The 22,089-nt window shown below is 43.4% G+C and overlaps 2 protein-coding genes across 7 annotated transcripts in view; one reads left to right on the plus strand and one right to left on the minus strand.

Moving 5' to 3' along the window:
- mtrr (5-methyltetrahydrofolate-homocysteine methyltransferase reductase) overlaps positions 1 to 6,958 on the minus strand; it is a 131,236-nt gene extending 124,278 nt beyond the window's left edge. Inside the window, exon 1 of the mRNA XM_072508984.1 lies at positions 6,841 to 6,958. The gene's annotated coding sequence lies outside the window, so the exon portion shown is untranslated. The remainder of the gene's footprint in view (positions 1 to 6,840) is intronic.
- The window catches only part of fastkd3 (FAST kinase domains 3), a 35,389-nt gene that overhangs the window by 8,681 nt on the left and 4,619 nt on the right, over positions 1 to 22,089 (plus strand). The window contains exons 4-8 of one of the 6 annotated variants that reach the window (XM_072508990.1): positions 2,754 to 2,820; positions 7,306 to 8,778; positions 11,215 to 11,300; positions 12,755 to 12,929; positions 13,638 to 13,707. In XM_072508990.1, the coding sequence (XP_072365091.1) occupies positions 7,335 to 8,778; positions 11,215 to 11,300; positions 12,755 to 12,929; positions 13,638 to 13,707 (1,775 nt within the window). In that variant the 5' untranslated portion in view covers positions 2,754 to 2,820; positions 7,306 to 7,334. Of the gene's footprint in view, positions 1 to 2,753; positions 2,821 to 6,165; positions 6,361 to 6,445; positions 6,558 to 6,637; positions 6,810 to 6,912; positions 7,073 to 7,305; positions 8,779 to 11,214; positions 11,301 to 12,754; positions 12,930 to 13,637; positions 13,708 to 22,089 lie in introns of those variants that run through there. The other 5 variants (XM_072508989.1, XM_072508991.1, XM_072508992.1 and 2 more) reach the window with 5 other exon arrangements.

Raw genomic sequence — 22,089 nt, forward strand, 5'->3', positions numbered from 1 at the left:
TCCTAAACATAAATTATACGATTAAAGCAATCCTTAACACTCTAAAATACCAACTTTAACCTTCTACTGCACGTTTAATTTATTAATTTTATTTACACAGGAGTATTTCATCTTTTTTTAAATATTCCTGTATGTAAAGATATATAGAGAGGTACACACCCATTGATTTAACTTTCTGACCATATTTGATTCATAATATTGAACTTAATTATTAAAAACATGTAAGTGGATTAAATGCTGATTTGTATTGTTTTTGATGCTGATTTTACTTTGCTCATTTAAATTAAAATGAATGAATATAAATCAAGTTAGAATTTTAAGATGAAGGTAAGTGTGAAGTAAGAACTTAATGAGTGGTGATTGACAAAATAAAAAGAGCTGTGCTTACATTTCCTTTTTTTCCCCTTTTTTTAAATTTAGAGTACCCAATTATTTTTTTCCAATTAAGGGGCAATTTTGCCTGGCCAATCCACCTAACCTGCACATCTTTGGGTTGCGGGGGTGCAAACTCTACACAGACGGTGATCCAGAGCCGGGATCAAAGGGTCCTCATCGCTGTAGGCAGCAGTGCTAACCACTGCGTCACCATGCCTCCCTTAGCTGCTAATATTTCTAATATGATGCTCAGTTAATGCTATTCACTTATTACTTCAGGAATTTTTAAACATTCAATTCCAGTAAACACTTAACTGATCTGACAGAGTGAGAACTCGAACATGATATTCTTTTAAAAATGTTTGTGCATTTCAGATATATATTTTATCAGCTCAGCACATAAATGTGTGACGTGGTTTTACTTATCATAGTGGACCAGAGGAACCTCTGGTTGGATCTCTAAAAACAAACTCCCTCCTTCTCATAAAACTAGTGAATGCTATATTTATGGTTTGTGATTTTTAAATTCCAGTAGTTGATCTCTCTGACCTTTCAGCAAGACTCAGCTCTTTGGTTACCTTTCCTTGCAGTTTGCTACCCGAAGACAATGACTGATATATTAATTTCATGGCAGTTGACTAGTAACTTACCCAAGTTGTCATTCTAATTTTTTTTATTCGTTCATGGGACGTGGGCATCTTAGGCTAGGCCAGCATTTATTGCCCATCCCTAATTACCCTTGAGAGAGCAGTTAAGAGTCAACCACATTACTGTGGTTTGGAGTCACATGACGACAAGACCAGGTAAAGACGGCAGATTTCCTTCCCTAGAGGATATTAGTGAACCAGATGAGTTTTTACGACAACCGACAATGGTTTCATAGTCATCACTAGACTTTTAATTCCAGATATTTTATTGAATTCAACTTTCACCATCTGCAGTGGTGGGATTTGAACCTTGGTCCCCAGAGCATTACCCTGGGTCTCTGGATTACTAGTCCAGTGACAATATCACAATGCCACCACCTCCCATAAACCTGGATATATTACATTCAGTCCCTCATCTAAGTCATTAATATAGATTGCAAATAGCTGAGAACTCAGCACTGATCTTTGTGTTACCCTGTTCACTGCACACTACCAACCTAAAATTATGCATTTATTCTTACTCTCTGTCTTCTATCCGTTAACCAAATCTGAATACATAACTAGAAAATCCATGAGTCCTAATCTTATGTAACAACCTCTTATATGGTACCTAAACAAATAATTCTGAAAATGCAAATATACTCCACAGGTTCCTGCTTATCTACAAGAGGGAATGACAGTATAATGGTAATATTACTTGACTAGAAATCCAGAGGCCTTAGAGATAGGAGTTCAAACTTCAAACAGGACAGCTGGGGGAATTTAGATTCAATTAATTAATAAGTCTGGAATAAAGTGCTATTCTCAGTAGTAATAATGATGAAACTACTAAATTGTCATTAAAAACTCATCTGGTTCACTCAGGTCCTTCAAGGAGGAAATCGTACCTGGTCTGGCCCACATGTGACTCCAGATCCACAACAATGTGGTTGACATATCACTGCTCTCTGAAATGGCCTAGCAAGCTGCTCGCGAAAAAACAATGTGTTTCCACCTGTATCACATGGACTGCAGTAATTTACCTTTCCAAGAGCAAGTTCGGGAAGCTCACATCCCGAGGGCGAAATTTTTAAAATTTCTGCCAGTTATATCCTCTAAAACCTCCCACAGATTTGACAAACAGTTTCAAATCATAAATCCAGGTCAAGGTTGAATCTGCCCAATCATATTATGACTTCTTACATGCTGTTATCACGTTCCATTAATAGATGCTATTGTTTTAACCATTACTGATGACTTACTGGCCTTTATTTCCTTTTTATCTCCCTGCTTTCTTGAATAGCTACAATAACCAATGCATACACTATGTCTGCAACCACCATTTTTAAACTCGAGAATGTAGACCATCAGGTCAAGGGTATTACCAGATTTTAGTCCAATTCATTTCTGCAGACTTTTTCAAGAAATGGCTGAAGGCATTGGATACTGCAAAAGCTATAAACTCTGACAATATTCTGGCAATAATCCTGAAGACTTGTGCTCTAGAACTTGCCATGCCCCTAGCCAAGCTGTTCCAGTACAGCTACAATATTAGTGTCTACTCGGCAATGTGGAAAATTGCCCAAGTATGTCCTGTACTCAAAAAGCAGGACAAATCCAACTCAGCCAATTACCGCCCTAGCAGTCTACTCAGTCATCAGTAATGTGATGGAAGGGGTCATCAACAATACTATCAAGTGGCACTTACTCATCAATAATCTTCTCACTGATGTTCCATTTGGATTCTGCCAGGGTCACTCACCTCCTGACCTCATTACAGCCTTGGTTCAAGAATGGACAAGAGAGTTAAACTCCAGAGGTGAGAGTCGCTTCCCTTGACATCAGTGCAGCATTTGATTGTGCATGGCATCAAGGAGCCGTAACAAAACTGGAGTCAGTGTGAATCAGAGAGAAAACTCCACTGATTGGGGTCATACTTAACACAAAGGAAGACGGTTGTGCTTGTTGGAGGACAGTCTTCTCCACCCCGGGACATCACTGCAGGAGTTCCTGAGAGTAATGTCTTCGACCCAACCATCTTCAGCTGCTTCATCAATGACCTCCCTTCTAAAATAAGATACGATGTGCGGTTATTCGCTGATGATTGCACAATGTTCAGCATGTGATCTCGGGAGACCTCACAATCTGAATCTTGCTTATCCTGGGCAGGATCACTATTTTGGAAATTTGCATATTAGAGCAAGACAGCTAGTCTCACTCTAATATGCATTTTTTTTAAAGAAAACATTTTATTGAGGCATTTATAATTTTAACATATTAACATTCTAAATAACAGAACGGTCCGACACACGCAAAGACCCCACAGTAACATACCCAACTTCCTCCTCCTACCCCCCCCCCCGCCCTAACTCCAAGCTACCCATATATTAGATTCCCTGTCCTTATTCTCCACTTCCATGCCTCCCCTTTCTCTTCCCCCCCCCCCCCCATTCCTCCTGCCTTCTGCTGACGGTCAGTTTTCCTTAAAGACGTTGATGAACGGCTGCCACCTCCGAGTGAACCCGTGCATTGAATCTTTTCAGGCGAACCTAATCTTCTCTAGCCTGAGAAACTCTGCCATGTCACTGACCCATACCCCTGACTTTGGAGGCTCAGAGTCGCTCCATCCCAGCAAAATCCATCTCCAGGGAGGCAAAGGCCAAAAGGTCGGCCTTTCATTCCCCCCCCAGGGCTCCTGGATCTTCTGATGCTCCAAATATTGCCACCTCTGGACTCAAAGTCACCCTTCCTTCCAGGACCTCTGACATGACATCTGCGAATCCCTGCCAAACTCCCCTCCACTTCGGACATGCCCAAAACATATGTACATGATTCGCCGGACTTGCCCCGCACCTCCCACACCTGTCCACCACCTCAAAAAACCTACTCAACCGGGCCACAGTCATATGAGCACATAGGACCACCTTGAACTGGATCAAGCTAAGCCTGGCACAGGACGAGGATGCATTGATTCTTTACAGGGCCTTCTCCCATTGCCCGATTTCCAACTCCCCCCCCCAACTCGTTTTCCCACTTCCTCTTCACCTCCCCGATTGGGACCCCATCCCACTCCATCAGTTCCTTATATATTTCCGAGACCCTCCCGTCCCCAACCCCTGTTTTTGATATCAGCTTATCCTGTAGTCCCTTTAGAGGGAGGCGAGGGAGGCGAGGGAAGCTTGGAACCTGCCTCCGGATAAAGTCCCGTACCTGCAGGTACCAAAATCCATTCCACCCGGTAACTCAAATACCTCCTCTAGCTCCTCCAGGCTCGGGAAACCCTCCTCCAGGCTCGGGAAACCCTCCTCAATGAAGAGATCCCCAAATCTATCAATCCGTTCCCGCTAACACCTCCTAAAGCCCCCATCCAGCCCCCCCGGAGCGAACGGGTGATTGTCAAAGATTGGTTACCACACCGACGCCCCCTGCAGTCTCATATGCTGCCTCCATTGCCCCCAAACTCTCAGACTGCCACCACCGCTGCGCTTGTGGAGTACCGAGCCGGCAAGAATGGCAGAGGTGCCGTTAACAGTGCCTCCAGACACGTGCCCTTACAAGATGCCGCCTCTACCTGCTCCAAACGATCTAATATGCATTTCCGTGATCATCCGAGGCCCTGGGATCTAACCCCTTCACTACGGAGATCTTGGGCGAGTGCTGTTCAGTGCCAATCTCCACAAATGAGGACCAGACGGAATGGCACTCATGGGGGTCCCTCAGGGAATCGGAGGTCCCGAGGTGCTTGCCCTCTGGGCAGGATGGCACCCTGGCATTGGTGCCATCTGGGCACCATAGCAGTGCCAGCCTGGTACCCGGGTACTGCCAGCCTGGCACCATCGTCTGGGTGCCAGCCTGGGCACTGCCATCACAGCCTGCCGAACTGTTAACCCCTTAATCACAGCTTTAACAGACATATAATCTGGATACCTTAACCTTAAGTTATTTTAATTACATTACTGCAACAGTCCCATAATACAATATATATATATATATTTAAAATTCCTACATTCATCACAACTGGTAGAGGTCCCATCATCCATATGAGATGTTAAACCAAGGCTCCATCTGCCTGCTCATATTAAGATCACCTCCTGCTTTATGTACTTTACTGTAATTTTTCAATTTGACATGTGACCCATATGTGGGTTCCCCAGGACGCCATTTATCTTGTATTTCGCCAGGCAGTGACTGGGAGACTGCGCAGAGCCTCCTCTTGCTGCTGTCCGAGCGTCTTCTGCAGGGCAGCCCAGAGCACATTTAGCCACATGGAGCAGGGGGACTGGCCAGCCGACTGTCTGAAAGTTGTTCGACTTCGGTTGATTGTTGTTTGTGGGTGGGGGGGGTTGTTGCTAGGTCAGGTGGCACTCAGGCCTGAGACAGGAGGATGGTTTGGGTCCTCCAGCACTCAGGCCCGAGTTAGTGGGGGGAACGGTGCTTGGATCTCCAGGAGCACTCAGGCCTGAGTTGGGGATGGGATCAGGGTCTGGTGGCATATACTCGAGTTGGGGAGAGGAGATCAGGCAGGCCTGAATCGGTTCTGGGGACACAAGTCCAAATCCCACCTTGGCAGCTAGTGGAATTTAAATTCAATTAATAAATCTGGAACACAAAAATCGTCCCAGTAATTGTGACCATGAAACTGTTATTGATTGTTGTAAAAAGCCATCTGGTTCACTACTGTCTTTTAGGGAAGTAAATCTGCCATCCTTACCCAATCTGGCTAACAACTCCAGACTCACAGCACTGTGGGTAACTCTTAACTGCCCTCTGAAATAGTCTTGCGAGCCACTCAATTCAAGGGCAGTAAGGGATGGGCAATAAATGCTGGCCCAGCCAGCGACACCCACATCCTTGTTTTGTTACCTGTAAGGCAGGTAATCTGTGCAACTCAACTCCGTTACAGTAGAGGCTTTGGAAGAAGGCTCAAAGTCGTCCAGAAGTTTTACAGAAGGTTTATTGAGCAACACAACTTAAATAACTGCGTGAGTTCTTACTTTAAGAACTGTACAAGTGGAAAGGTTGCAACTTTTCTATACACTACAACTAGGCCTGACCACACTAGCAGCCCTGAGCTAAATCTCTGTCTCTGTTCTCCTCACAGTCAAATCCACCCAACAGCCCAGAGGGCTGCTTGCTTCCCCTTTTATACACGCCAGTGCTCCCCCAGTGGTCTTTCCATTACCCATCAGCTCCTTCTGTACATACCCAAGTAAAGATCACTACAATCCCATTGAAGAATAAAGGACTGAGGGGTTGGGGAGAGGGACTTCTGAGTATGCCTGCTGGTAAGGTGAGCAGAGAGGTGTGTTTGTGCGTTGTGGAGCAGCGGGCATATGTTGACAGGTTGAGGAGGCAGACTGTAAGTAGAGTATTTTATACGTGGAATGTTGTGAGGAGCACAGTTTTTTTTTATTTGGGCCTCTTGCACCATCTCTCCAGGCATGTTCTTGTAAAATACGTCATACTTCGACTTAACTGACATGGATTTTACAGGACTTTTCAGTGCACTGAGAGATCTCTTGTTAATGGGGGCTGTGAAAAATATTTACAATAAAGGCAAGTGAAAGGGAAGCTCAGCTGATTATTTCGAGGATGTAGTTGTTATCAGAAACCAATCACTTCCCCTTCCCCTTCCCGGCCCTGGCCTCCGACTGTAGGCGGGAATCTGCAGAGCAGGAACTGCAACTCCGGGAAGGTGTGCAGTCGGCCGCTCGGCGAGGCTCTCTGGCGGCTCCATGAAGCGGAGAGTGCGGGGCTGACAACAGGCCGCAGGGGGACTGGGTCGCGCTCTCTGTCTGGTGGAGGAAGGTCAGTAAGAAGCCGATTAGGCCAGACTCACAGCTCTGGGACTCTCCGACCCCAAAACCCGGGTGCGAACCCGGCCTCTCAGCTGATTCTCTCTGTCTGAAGACCTTTTTCCGGCTCATTGGGAGAGATGGCGAGCCCGGTACAGGGGCAGGAAGGGGAGACCAGACAGCATATGATCAGCAGCCTAAGACGAGAGATGGAGCGTTGAGGAAAAGGCTAATTTCTTAATTATTTACCATTTGATGTCTCGACTTTAACAAATTGTGAGAAAATGATGTAATTTTTTTGTCATTGCTTATTAATGGATTTTGTGGGGGAGAAACTTTCAAAATTTAAAATATTTATTTGAAATATTTGTAACCTTTATTGCAGATGCTGAATGCAATTTATCAAGTTGTTAATCTTCTTTAAAGTATTTTAAGATTATCCTATAGTCCACTATAATATTAGGAATTTGTGGCTATCCTGACCTCCCAAACTTTATTTCTTTCAACAGATGACTGAAGTAAAATTGCTGAAGTTGCAATGGCATTAAATCTCCTCAGAGTGTTTCATTTTGTTTCAACTGAGTTACAAACGTACAACTTTTTACGAATTGTGAAGTGGCAATTGTATCCTTACAATAGCCTTCGCAAAATTCTGTATCCACAATGTAGCCGGATTTTGTCAACAGGACCGCTAAAAGCATGGTATAAATGGGTTCCCGATAAAGGATACCACAATGTGGTCAGAGACCAACTTTGCTGCAACTTGGGAACAGTGTGCCTCCATGGGGATGCTGGGGAGAACTTTAAGTTGGACAGCAAGCAACACACTTTCTCCAATGAACAGAATTTTTTGAAACATTTAAACAACTGTAAAACTGTGAAACAAGTCTTTAAACTGCTGAACTCTTCGGTGTCCATTGTGGATGCAATGACAGCTGCTGCCTTGCTTAAAATATCACAGATTGAAAGAGATGGGAATGAATTGAAGAATCCTGCAGTACTGCTGGAGAATGAGGTATTCAAGGCATTGTGTTTCCAGTTTGAGCATGAATCTTTGAGGCTCAGCAATACAGGACTGGTGACTGCACTGTATGCTTACGTTCAATTGTATGTGGACCCAGAGAGCACCCTCATGGTGCGATTACTATCAGAATGTCAGCTGCGGCTCAACAAAGGACAGTTGTTAATTAAAGACATATGTTTGCTGGGCAAGGCCTTGCTGGACTTGGAGGGCCCCAGATGTAGAATGCTTAAGCAGATAATGGAGGAAATTCAAGGACAGAAAACGGATGACTGGACATCTGAAGAGATAGCAATGGTTTATAACTTGCTTGAGGCTGGTGTAGGGGAAGGAGGAAATTACCAGCAGCTGCTGAACAAAATGAACATCCATGCCCTTCATTTAGCTTCCAGGATGAGTCGCAAAGTCAAAAATGACATCCTTAACGCAATGGTTATCCTCAAGCAAACCCGAGCAATTCCTTTAGTGATTAATCTATGTAAACAATCAGTGAGACATGTCCCTCATTTCTCAGATCAGGAGCTTATAGTGGTACTGAATGCTCTAATGTACTTTGGACACAGTGATAGGTTTTTCACTGATGCTCTGGAGAGGAATTTCCCCCAAAAAGCCTTTATCATGCAGCCAGAAGCAATCAGCAAAGTGATGCAGTATTGCAGCCAGAGGAGGATCCTGTCAGCGCCCATATTTGATGCAGTTGCTGAGAGTTTTGTTTACAATTCAGATAATTTTACAACTGAAGAAATTGCCTTGCAAATTATACCATTTGGCAAGCTGAACTATCTGCCGCCAAATGCAGGTCAGCTCTTTCGGAAGATTGAAAACTTATTAAGAGGACGATTTTCACAATTTCAGCCACGTACTCTGCTGAACCTCCTCCATTCGTGTATATTAATAGAACGCTTTCCTGTGAATTTTGTAGCCAAAATCTTTAGTCCATACTTTCTGCAACAGCTGGAAGGTGAGCTGATCTGTTTAATTTAATCTGTGTGCGTGGGTTTCCTCCGGGTGCTCCGGTTTCCTCCCACAGTCCAAAGATGTGCAGGTTAGGTGGATTGGCCATGATAAATTGCCCTTAGTGTCCCAAGTTGCCCTTAGTGTTGGGTGAGGTTACTGGGTTATGGGGATAGGGTGGAGGTGTTGACCTTGGGTAGGGTGCTCTTTCCAAGAGCCGGTGCAGACTCGATGGGCCGAATGGCCTCCTTCTGCACTGTAAATTCTATGAATTAAGCACTTTTTAAATTAGGAGAAAGTAAATTCATAGAGAATAGTAGATTCTCATGAGTGATTTTGTTGCCATATCCAGCTGTCAGGTTCAGTCGGTGCCATATAAATCAAAACAACAGTGGCATTTTAAAAGAATTTTACTTCCATATTTCTGTCTGTTATCAAAACTGACCTGCAGTATTGATAGTTTCCTTAGATGCTACACATGAGAATTAATAGTGGTTGGTGTGCAGTAAAGACTGAATGCTTCACAATGAGAACAATCAATTTGCAGTATAGCCATGGTGGGTTGAAAGTTTAAGACATAAAAGGAAGAGACGGAATAGGAACTAACTGAGTCCTTCTGAATGAGCGTAAAACAACATGATAGGTATGTTGTTACATGGTGTTTGTTCAATGAATGTCTAAGAGATAGAGACCAGTTGGGGCAGCACGGTGGCACAGTGGTTAGCATTGCTGCCTCATGGCACCGAGGTCCCAGGTTCGGTCCTGGCTCTGGGTCGCTCTGTGTGGAGTTTGCACATTCGCCCCGTGTTTGCATGGGTTTTGCCCCCACAACCCAAAGATGTGCAGGGTAGGTGGATTGGCCACGCTAAAATTGCCCCTTAATTGGAAAAAATGAATTTCCAAAAATTTATTTCAATGAATTTGAAAAAAAGAGATATAGACCAGTTAGACGCACAGTTGACCATAACCTGCTCAAGTTCGGAGAGAAAAATTGAGCAGAGTTTGTGGGTGTCGGATGGCAACAATATTAGGAACAACTGTGATCTTCCTGTTATTAGTAACCTACTGAGGTTCATTCTTTAGGCTTGTATATAAATGAGGGCACACTGTGAAACTATGGCCCAGCAAGTAGTCAATGCCTTCAGCAAAGGGGAGGAAAAAAGAGGCCTGAATGTACAGCACAGAAACAAGCCATTTGGCTCAATGGATTCCAGTCACCTCTTGCCTCTGTTCATCCAACTCCCATTAATAAAAACTCTTCTTCCTTTCTCCCTAGTTTCCACCTTTAATACATCTTTGCTATTTGTCTTAAATATTCCATTCTGGTAGCACATTATAATCATTCGCTGGGTAAAGAAGTCTTACTGAATTCTCTTGTGGATTTTAGTAACTATTTTATATCAGTTTTGGTCTTGCCCTCAGTCACCCTTCAGTTTCTCTTATCTAGGAAAAGAGACCGATCTGCTTGATCTTCCTTATAGGGTCACAATCTACATATGAGTTGATTACAACAGGTTTGTTTGATAACATCTGTTGTTTTTTTCTTTTTGTCATGGACAACAATTTATCTGAGATCAGGGATTCAGCAGAGTATTCGTCCATTCCAGGACAAAGCAGTCCACTTTATTGGCATCCCGGTCATCACCTTAAACATTCATTCCCTCCACCAGCCACACACAAAGCCATCACTTAAACCATATTACATGTGTGACTGTTTCAGGCAGTTAACACAGTTATTCATGCCTCTATTAAACTGTAGTTGCCTGCCACTAAATCCTTTCAAGCTGATTTTTAGCCGTCCAGCATCACCTTCCCTATCCCCTTTCAGCAACACCTTTCTTTCTGTCTGTCCCTGAATGTGTTTCTTTTTATGTCTCTCTCAATAAGTATATATGTGGCCTTTGCATTTCTCTGTCCTAATAACCTTCTCTACCTCTTCCCAATCTTGCTTCTTTCTCCATCTCCCTCCATTCTATCTGTTACCCCAGTATCTATTGCACCAATGAACCATTGTGTGTAGCTTTGTAAAAAAGGTAAGCAGTTAACCTGATCTCCAACATCTACCAGCTCATGTGAAAGCAGAACAAACAGTCTTCCATTTAAATCACGCCTGTTTCCTCTTGTGTTAAGGTCTGATTCATAGAGGTCTGATTTGTACAGTCTCGCAACCACAAGCAGACTTCCAGAATATCACCCAAATGTTCATTTTTCAAGTATTTGCCAAAATTTAGGGAGCTTCACTAATTGTTCAGATTCTGTTTCCAGCTAAGCCCTTGCACAGGCAGTGTACACATGTGCAGTGGAAAGCAGCAAACATAAGTTGCTTCTCACTCTGATTAGGTAATTTAATCTCAATGCAGTACTTGTAAGGCTCTTGGTGTATTATCCAGCAGTACTGATGGCGATACCTAACTCTGAATAAATCTTTTGTATATCCTAATAGCAGAAGGAATAGGTTTTGACAAGTTTGTCCTTGCCCAGCTGACCCAGCTGTTCATGACTATGAAACTGGAGTGCCGAACGTTTGAGGTATGTAAGATATTTTAACTATTTACCGGCACTTATTGCAAAACAAATGTTTTTCTTGTAGATTGCATATGGTGAGTCAATACCAAGTTCAGTGTTCGAGGGAGAAAATTAATTGGACCAGGGCACATAGACATGGTTAAATTTTGATTTAAAGTCATACATTCGTCATACATTCTGAAGAGTTGAAAACTATAGCCCAATCTAACCCCTTCTAGGGTAGAGAATGGCCTCGTGCTGAGCAATGGAGTGCTGTTAGGCTGCAATTTAATGAAGCAGGGCATCTCGTGTGAGTTGGATTTCCTGACCGTTCAGCTGAAAAACACTTTGTGCTGCAAATTGCTGTTAGTGTGAGTTGATAACTGCAGATAGGTTAATGAGGTATCTGGGAATTTGCTGAATGATGGGACTACCAGACTGCCTCCTTAACCAATTAAATTTAAGGATAGAGAAAGAAACCAAGGAACAACGGAAAGGAAACTAGGCTGAATAAATAAAATACAAAAAGCAAAATAAAGAGCGGGACAGAAAGATTAGATTGAGAAAGAGAGAGTGGAAAAAGCAAAGGAAAAGTAAGAAACAATACATTTACAATTTTAAAAGCTCTAGAAACAGTTTACCACCTCTGCAAGAGTGAAGACACACCACAGTTTAAATTGTTCCTTATCTCGGTATCTGAAGTGGAATAGCAGTGCATGAACAAACTTCTCAGCATTTAAAAGTTCCTTGAAATGCTAACTACCAACATTACTTTCTGGGGAGAGTTTAATTCATTTTAACAGCTCAAATGCAGAAATGTTTTTGAACTCGCAAGGCTGGTGGCAAACTCTGGCCATTGCAAGGCTTCCAACAGAATGGCGCAAATCACCTTGCAACTCCGAGCATAACTCTTGTTTGCCATAAATTGCTGAATTGTTTACAAACTAATAAATGGCATGTGCCACTGTTTTCCCAGAAAATCTTAATGAGTTATATAGAATACACAGCAGAGAAAGAGGCCAACCAGTCCATGTAGACGGTCTATTCTCCACTCTAACCTCGTATCCTTTCTCATCTAACTCTATTCTCTTGTCCCGCGTGAGCTTATCTAGCCTCCCCTTAAATGCATCTATACTATTTGCCTTAACACACTTCCTGTGGAATCAATCAATCAACAAAAAGAAGGCTGATCATTTTCACATTACTGTTAGTGGAAGTGTATATGCAAATTAGTTGCTACATTTCCTACATTCCAGCAATGACAATATTTCAAGAGCACTTCATTGGCTCATAATGCACTCTTGTGATGTATGATGGTGATGAAAAGTGAAAATGTTTCTTTTTAAAATGAGTTAGTGATCAAGAACATTGTGTCCAGTGAAATGAGATTATCCTCAGTTCATATGACCTAATACTTTATGTATGGTGCAGACACACCTCTAATTTCATAGAAATATACTGGATTTGTTTCTCAACAGGGTCCCAACCTTCCTCCAAAGTATCGAGTAAAATCATTTCTTACGCCAGGACGCTCAGTGGAAAGTGTGGTGGATGAACATCTGTACAGCAAGGTTAAGAATGCCCTGACGGATCTTCTTGGAGCAAGGAATTACTTTGCTTCCCGTGTGCTAACACCATATGGCTATACATTAGGTACTGCAAGCATTTACAAATTTCTTTATGGAAACTAGATTTTCACCATAAAACCCTGTTATTAGTACGTTTGTGCAGGGAATTCTGCTGTCTGTGTCTCTAGCATTTGTAAAGCAGACACTACTACAAATATATTTGAGGAAAGTTGGCTGCTACCCACTCTTCTTAGTCTTAATGGTGTATTGAATCATTAATAGTTTATTGGGGGAAAAAAGGGATATGTTTTTGTGTGCACAAAAAAAAATGAATTCAAAGGTCAGCTCCTCCATTATTTTCTGAAAAATTTTATTTTTTGCAGTGAACTAACTTCTTTCAGGATTAAGATATGGTCCTTAACTTTTTAATGGGATAGCAGTGCAATGCTCTTGAAATAGAAATACAGGATGTTCCTCCCTATCCTGTCTCTTAATTTGCTGTATCTATAATGATATACCTGCTGAAAAAATGGGCAATATTCTGTTCCTAGACCTTTGCTAATATTGCCCTGTAACAATTTACAAAGAGGTTTATAATGTGACGATTACCACTCTCCGAACCACCCCTTTCTTTGTTTGAAAAGCATTCAACCTCTGCTCAGTGGCTGTCTTTTACTAATTATATGAAAGCTCAGCAACATATCCCCACGTGCTATGCAACTCTAAACTAATGCACCACTACACACTACTTCTTAGTTTCAGGGGAAAAATAAATCCTATTATACTTTTTCAGATGCAGAGATCAAATTGGATGAAGAAGGATATGTGCTTCCTGCCTCTCAACGTGAAGAAATATTCAGGAGGTGAGAACCTTAATTTAAATTAATTGTCGAAGCTGTCATCCATCAAATTTTTTTTAAATTAGCAGTCAGAATACAGCACAGCACTGGAGTGATATAGGAATTGTGACAGAGTCCAAATGGGGAAAATTTGAAAAAAGGACAAGGTCTTGTCCTAAATCTATCCCTGATGATTAATAGTAGATGAAAATGGTACTGGGAAAGAACAGAAATGTTGCAGATTTCCAATAGTCTAACATACTCTCCAGCAACCATAGTTTGTCCGGAGTTTCATTTTCTTCACGTAAAGTACAATGGGTTCCAGCTGATTCCACACTCTGGAAGACCGGCAGAATCATCATAACTGGTCACTTATGCCATTTCTTAGAGTCCCCGCTTAAATTATGGCTAGCAATCAGAGCCCCCACATAAATTCTATGCCATGATGAAGTGGTGCAATCAAGAGTTCTTTTGATCCTGGCATAAACATAAATACTGGCTGCAATGTTAGCATCTCTTGTTATAACTACTAAATATCCAGGTGTATGAGTAGGCTCTGTTTATTAAATGCACTCATCTGCAGGTCAATGGACATCCAAGTGATGGTTTTTCTCGAATCTTTATAACAGCACTGCAGCATTTCATCTGTGATTTAGAAATTTTAGGTTGTTTGCCATACTTGTGCCAGTTTTTCCAGGCAGTGTTGCTGTTCATTTGCATCAGCTTGAATCACTAATATTATTTTTAATATTTAGCGTACCCAATTCTTTTTTTTCGTGGCCAATTCACCTACCCTGCACATCTTTTGAGTTGTGGGGGTGAAACCCACACAGACATGGGGAGAATGTGCAAACTCCTCACGGACAGTGACCCGGGGCCAGGATCAAACCTGGGTCCTCAGCTCCGTGAGACAGCAGTGTTGAATCACTATTATAATTACCAAACTAACAGGCTGAATACATGTCAAGTGGGTTTGTATCCTACAGCAAAATTATATAGACAGTGTCTGTTAATCTCAATCAGTAGTTTTATAGACTTGTTCTTTCATTGAACAAGGGATATGTTTTTGTGTGCACAAAAAAAATGAATTCAAAGGTCAGCTCCCCCATTATTTTCTGAAAAATTTTATTTTTTGCAGTGAACTAACTTTTCTTTCAGGATTAAGATATGGTCCTTAACTTTTTAATGGGATAGCGGTGCAATGCTCTTGAAATAGAAATACAGGAAGTTCCTCCCTATCCTGTCTCTTAATTTGATGTATTTATAATGATATACCTGCTGAAAAAATGGGCAATATTCTGTTCCTAGACCTTTGCCAATATTGCCCTGTAACCATTTACAAAGAGGTTTATAATGTGGGATTACCACTCCCCGAACCATCCCTTTCTTTGTTTGAAAAGCATTCAACCTCTGCTCAGTGTGTTCTTGTGGTCAGCTATGCCTGTACTGGTCTATAATGATATTGATTGCAGCTCACCTTTCAGAGTTAACTCTGTAGAGGATGGTGTCATCAGCGATGATGGCATTTCAAATGAAATCATTATGTGAAGCTGATTGCTAGAAATGTCCTTTCAGAGAAGAATTAAAAAGAGCAGTGGATGAGAAGGATTTGAGCTGGTACGGTGGGAGGAAAGGAATTCAAAGATCATACTTGGGAGTATTTCAACCTACCTAAGAACCAAAATGCTTTGCTGATCTAGAATATGAGCTGCTAACTTTCACATAGGACCGTTTTCACAGCTGTTTTACTGGGCATGCCACAAAATGCAAGTCAGATCTCTACTTGGCAATAGCGGGTAATTCAAATGGAAGTGAAACAAACTACATCACCTGGAAGGGACAAAGTGAGGGGGAGGAAAACACAAAAATTTAAACTAAAACTTTTTTTCAAAAGTCAGAAGCAGAGAGTGAACTAGAAATAAAAAATCTTGTATTTGGCTTCTACACCAAGGAATTCTTCAAGGGTTATCAAAGAATTGGAATCCTTTTAAGAATGTAAACCTGTTCAAAATTGTGGATTATCTTCAAGTAATTAAAATACTAGATGCTTATCTGCTGAAAGTGTTCACTTTCATGTTCACATCATAGCACCAATCATTGTAATGGCTGACATATATCTGAGGGTGCTAAGTGAGATTGAAGACAAAAGGGAAAAATCGCCTCATTATGCATGGGTGCAAAGAACAGGCACAGTATATTTGAGGAAAAATTGGATGGGAGAATTCCATGTTGAAATAGAACCTATTAATTTAAATATGGGAAAAATCAGGTAAGATCTATTATCTTGTGATAGGATGTGTAGTGCTCTTGCCTGAGTTTCCTGTGCTACGACGAGGTATCCACCAAAATCATTGATCAACAAAATGCTCGGTGGCTTAGATTTCACCATTTTTTATGCCAATTTAAATTTAGTGCCAAGTCATGGGGATTTCCAAGTATCATCAAGCAGGGCAATAGCCAAATCACCGTGAAATACAAAAAAATAGAAGCTAAAATATCAAAAACATGTTGAAGTTATTAAAGTCTGAATTATCATTGAAGAGATTTGGCATTCCACAACTATAAAATTTGCTTTTCGGGGTCAGTGAATCCGTTTAACAGTAATTATGCGTTTAATGCACCATTAAAACCCTGGTATACTTTTTCCAAGTATTTTCTAATTCAGGGATTTTCAAAGTGTGGGTCGCGGGCGGGTGTCTGGAGGGTTGTGAAGTAATCGGTACAGCTTTCCCACAGTGGTCCTGATCGTAGGAGAAGTGGCCAATGGCCGCAACCGACATTTTTATTGAGAATGGTGGCCGCTGTCGCCTTTTAAATGAGAAGGAATTGAGGCTGTGTCCAGTCTTCCGGCCATAAGAGTGGCAGCAGTGAACAGGTGACGAGCCTTGCACGTACACTTGACGTCAAATGCCCATGTTTTTGGTGCCAAATCACAGGGGCTGGTTTAGCTCAGTGTGCTAGACAGCTGGTTTTGGATGCAGATCAAGGCCAGCAGCGCGGGTTCAATGCCCCTACCAGCTGAGAATTCTGAATTCTCCCTCTGTGTACCTGAACAGGCGCCGGAACATGGCAACTAGAGGCTTTTCACAGTAACTGAATTGCAGTGTTAATGTCTACTTGTGACAATAAAAAGATTATTATTAAATTGCCCCTTAATTGGGGAAAAAAAACAAGAATTGGGTACGCAAACACTGGACAAATCCAACCCAGCCAATTACCGCCCTATCAGTCTACTCCATCATCAGCAAAGTGATGGAAGGAGTCATCAACAGTGCTATCAAGCGGCACTTACTCAGCAATAGTCTGCTCACGGACACAGTTTGGGTTCCACCAGTGTCACTCAGCTCCTGAACTCATTACAGCCTTGGTTCAAACATGGACAAAAGAGCTGAATGCCAGAGGTGAGATGAGAATGACTGCCCTTGACATCAAGGCAGCATTTGACCGAGTATGACCTCAAGGAGCCTTAGCTAAACTGGAGTCAATGGGAATCAGGGAAAAAGTCTCCACTGGTTGGAGTCATACCTGGCACAAAGGAAGATGGACGTGGTGGTTGAAGCTCAATCATCTCCGCGCCAGGCCATCACTGCAGGAGTTCCTCAGGGTAATGTCCGAGGCCCAACTATCTTCAGCTGCTTCATCAATGATCTCCCTTCCATAAAGTCAGAAGTGGGGATGTTTGCAGATGACTGCACAATTTTCAGCACCATTCACGACTCCTCAGATAATGATGCAGTTCATGACCAAATGCAACAAGACCTGGACAATATCCAGGCTTGGACTGACAAGTGGCAAGTTACATTCGTGCCAGGCACTGACCAGCTCCTACATCGTCCCTTGACATTCAATGGCATTACAAGTCAGGAGTGTAATGGAATACTGTCCATTTGCCTGGATGAGTGCAGCTCCAACAACACTCAAGAAGCTCGACATCATCCAGGACAAAGCAGCCGGCTTGATTGCTCCCCCTTCCACAAACATTCAAACCCTCCACCACCGATGAACAGTGGCAGCCGTGTGTACCATCTACAAGATGCACTGCAGTAACTCACCAAGGTTTCTTAGATAGCACCTTTGAAACCCATAACCACTACCTTCTAGAAGGACAAGAGCAGCAGATACCTGGGAACCTCCCCACCTGGAGGTTCCCTCCAAGTCGTTCAACACCCTGACTTGAAAATATATCGCCGTTCCTTCATTTTCGCTGGGGTAACATCCTGGAACTCCCTCCTTAACAGCACAGTGGGTGTACCTACACCTCAAGGACTGTTCATAAACAGCCAGACTTTGCTGATGAAACAACTGAAACTAATGGTGTCACTAGTAGAGCAGGTTCCGGAGAGAACCAGATAAAACCTCATTACAACCTTGCTCCAAACATGAATAAAAGATCTGAACTCAAAGATGAGGTGGAAGTGGCTGCCCTTGACATCAAGACAACACTTGACTGAGTCTGGCATCCAGGATCCCTAGAAAAACTGAAGTCAGTGGGAGGAAACTGTCCATTGACTGGAGTCATGCCTAGCACAAAGGAGGTCAATCATCTTAATCGCAAAGCATCACTGCATGAGTTCTTCAGGATAGTGTGCTAGGCCTAAGCATCTTCAGGTGCTGTACCAATTACCTTCTCTTCATCATAAGGGCAGAAGTGGGAATGTTCATTGATGAAACTGTCCATATGCAGCAAGACCTGGACAACATTCAGGCTTACGCTGGCAAGTGGCAAGAACATATATTTTTACAAGTGCAGGCCAATGACCATCTCCAACAAGGCCATCTCTCCTTGACATTCAATGACATTACCTTCACTGGGTTGCTATTCAACAGAAACATAACTGAACCAGCCATAAATACAGTAGCTACAAGAACAGGTTAACAGTATCAAATTCTACAGCATATAATTCACCGAATGATTCTACAAAGTCTTGTCTACCATCTAAAGGGCACAAGTGATCAAAAACAAGCTAGACAAGCTTAACTCCAGACTTGCCTCTCGGGGAAGTAAGAGACTGCTATGTGCTCTGTTTCACGGAGACATGGCTCACCGCTGCCTCACCGGGCTGTGCCATACAACCTGAAGGCTTCTCAATACACAGGATGGACCGCACAGCGTCACCGGGCAAAGCGAAGGGTGTAGGGGTTTGCCTCCTCAACAACTCCTCCTGGTGTTTGAAAGTGTTGACCCTGGCAAAGTACTGCTACCCCGACCTGGAATACATGACTGTTAAGTGCCGCCTATACCAGTGTTCTTCAAACTTTTTTTCCGAGGACCCATTTTTACCAACCGGCCGACCTTCGGGACCCAACCGTGCCGACCTTCGCGACCCACGCCGGCCGACCTGCCTTGTTTGCTGCTGACAAAAATGGAGGAAATGGTTTTGGGTCCCTTTGGCCCTCGTACACGCTCCTCCAATGGAACCTGTTGGATGAAGGTGAAGCCTTCCGGTGTCGGAAAGTATGGAGTCTCCGTCTGTCCAAAGTTCTGCATTTTTTTTTTTTAACAGTAAATAAAACTCCTCCGAACTTGTAAAATAAAAATAAAATGAATAAAATAAATGAAATGAATAAACCTCCCCCCCCCCCCCGAACTTTTCAAACAAAAAGCTCCGACCGTTTTTTTTTTAAAAAGCGGCCGAACTGCGCATGCGTGCCCGATCATCAGCGCACATGCGCGGCAACGATCCAGCAAGCATGCGCAGTGCGGCCGCATTTTTTTTTTTTTACATGTTCGTGGCCATTTTGAAGGCCGCTTGCAGCCGACGTTATTAACTATTGCGCTCCTTCAGATGGAGCTCCTTCTCCCTGCATACAAGCAGAAACTTAATTGGGAGAATCCAGTTAAGAAGGTCGTGCAATGTTGGTCTGAGGCAACAGAAGAGCTCCTATGTGACTGTTTGGAGACAATGGACTGGTCCATATTGAAGAACTCAGCAGCCAACCTAAACGAGTATGACAGACTTCATCAGCAAATATGTAGAAGATTGCGTGCCAAAGAAGGTGTTATGTACGTTTCCCCAACTGGAAACCATGGCATAATTGGGAGATTCACTCCCTACTGAAGACCAAGTCTGAGGCGTTCAAGACAGGCGACCCTGACCTATACAAGAAATCTAGGTACGACCACAAAGCTCTCGGGGATGCCAAGAGACAATACCAGAAGAAGCTAGAGTCACAGAATAATGACACAGACTCTCATTGGCTGTGGCAAGGCTTAAACAACATAACGGGTTACAAAGCAAAGCCGAGTAGAATCTCTGGCAGCAGCGCACCCTCCCCAATGAACTGAATGCATTCTATGCTCCTTTCAACCAGAACACCACCAAACCGTTGTCAACTGCCAGCAGCCTCAGATACACCAATACCTATCATCACAGGTTCCAAAGTCAGATCGACTTTCTTGAAAGTGAACCCTCGGAAAGCAACGGGTCCTGCGTGGACCATCTGGCGGGTGGTTTGTGGACACCTTCAACCTCTCCCTATTCCATTCCGAGGTTCCACCTGCTTCAAAAGGACCACCATCATACCAGTGCCAAAGAAGAGATGTAAGGATAAACAACAACACCACCTCCACGACAGTCCCCAATACAATACCGGGGCCCTGCGGGGCTGCGTGCTTAGCCCTCTACTATACTCCCTGTACATACAAGACTGTGGCAAAAGTTTGCTGATGACACAACCGTAGTGAGTCAGATCTTGAACAGCAACGAGTCAGTGTACAGGAGGGAGAGAGAGAACCTAGTGGAGTGGTGTAACAACAATAAGTTCTCCCTTGATGTCAGCAAAACTAAGGAGCTGGTCATTGACTTCAGGGAGCAAAGTATCGTACTCACCTTCTCTGCAACAATGGTGCCGAGATGGAGATGATTGCCAGCTTCAAATTCCTAGGTGTGCACATCACCAACAATCCTGTCCTGGTCCACCCATGTCAGCGCTACGACCAAGAATGCACAACAGTGCCTGTACTTCCTCAGGAAACTAAGGAAATTCGGCATGTCCACATTGACTCTTACCAATGTTTACAGGTGCACCCATAGAAAGCATCCTATCTAGCTGCATCACAGCCTGGTATGGCAACTGCTCGGCCAGAGACCTTGCAAAACAACCCACTCCATCACGCAAACTCACCTCCGATCCATTGGCTCTGTCTACACCTCCCGCTACCTTGGGAAAGAAGGCAACATAATCAAAGACCCCTCCCATCCGGTAATTCTCTCTTCCATTGGGCAGGAGATGCACATGTCTGAGAACACGCACTAACAGATTCAAAAACAGTTTCTTCCAGACTTCTGAATGGCCCTCTTATGGACTGAACTGATCTATTCACATATCTTCTCTACAGAGTAGTACTGCACTCTTGTATGCTTCACCCAATGTATTTACATTGTATATTCCTACGTGTTTTCATGCATGGATCGATCTGTCTGGACTGTACGCAGAACAATACTTTTCACTGTACCTCGGTACACATGGCAATAAATCAAATCAAGTCAGCAGTGTGATGGAATACTCTACATTTGCCTGGATAAGTGCAGCTCCAACAACACTCGAAGTTCAACATCATCCAGGACAAAGCATCCCTCTTGATTGGTACCCTAACCATCACCTTAAACGTTCACTGCCTCCACCATCGATAGCCAGTGGGCAGCAGTGTGTACCATCCCCACACTGCATTGCAGCAACTCAGGCACTTTCAACAGCACCTTCCAAACGCATGGCCTCCACCACCTAGAAAGACAAGGGCCGTATTTGCATGGGAATATCACCAGCTGCAAGTTTCCCTCCAAGCCATGCACCACTCTGATTTGGAACCATAATCGCCATTCCCTGATTGTTGCTGGGCCAATCCTGGAGTTCCCTTTCCTAAAGGGGTGGCACAATGGTTAGCACTGCTGCCTCCCCATGCCAGGGACCTGGGTTCAATTCCAGCCTTGGGTCACTATCTGTGTGGCGTTTTCACTTTCTCCCTGTACCTCCGTGGGTTTCCTCTGGATGCTCCAGTTTCCTCCCCAGTCCAAAGATGTGCAGGTTAGGTGGGTTGGTCATGCTGAATTGCCCCTTAGTAGAGGTTAGGTTTGGAGGTAAACTGGGGTGGCATGTGGCGCAGTGGTTCGCACTGGGACTGCGGCGCTGAGGACCTGGGTTCGATTAACGGCCCTGGGTTACTGTACGTGTGGAGTTTTCACATTCTCACCATGTCTGCGTGAGTTTCACCCCACATCCCAAAGATGTGCAGGGTAGGTGGTTTGGCCATGTTAAATTGCCCCATAATTGGGGAGAAAAAAAATAATTGGGTAGTCTAAATTTTTTTTTTTTAAAGTTAGGAGGTAATTGGGATAAGCTGGAGGAGTGGGCTTGGGTGGTGTGCCCTTTAAGGGGATCGGGGCAGAGACGATGGGCCGAATGGCC

The sequence above is a fragment of the Scyliorhinus torazame genome, chromosome 6, assembly GCF_047496885.1.
Source record: "Scyliorhinus torazame isolate Kashiwa2021f chromosome 6, sScyTor2.1, whole genome shotgun sequence".
NCBI lineage: Eukaryota > Metazoa > Chordata > Chondrichthyes > Carcharhiniformes > Scyliorhinidae > Scyliorhinus > Scyliorhinus torazame.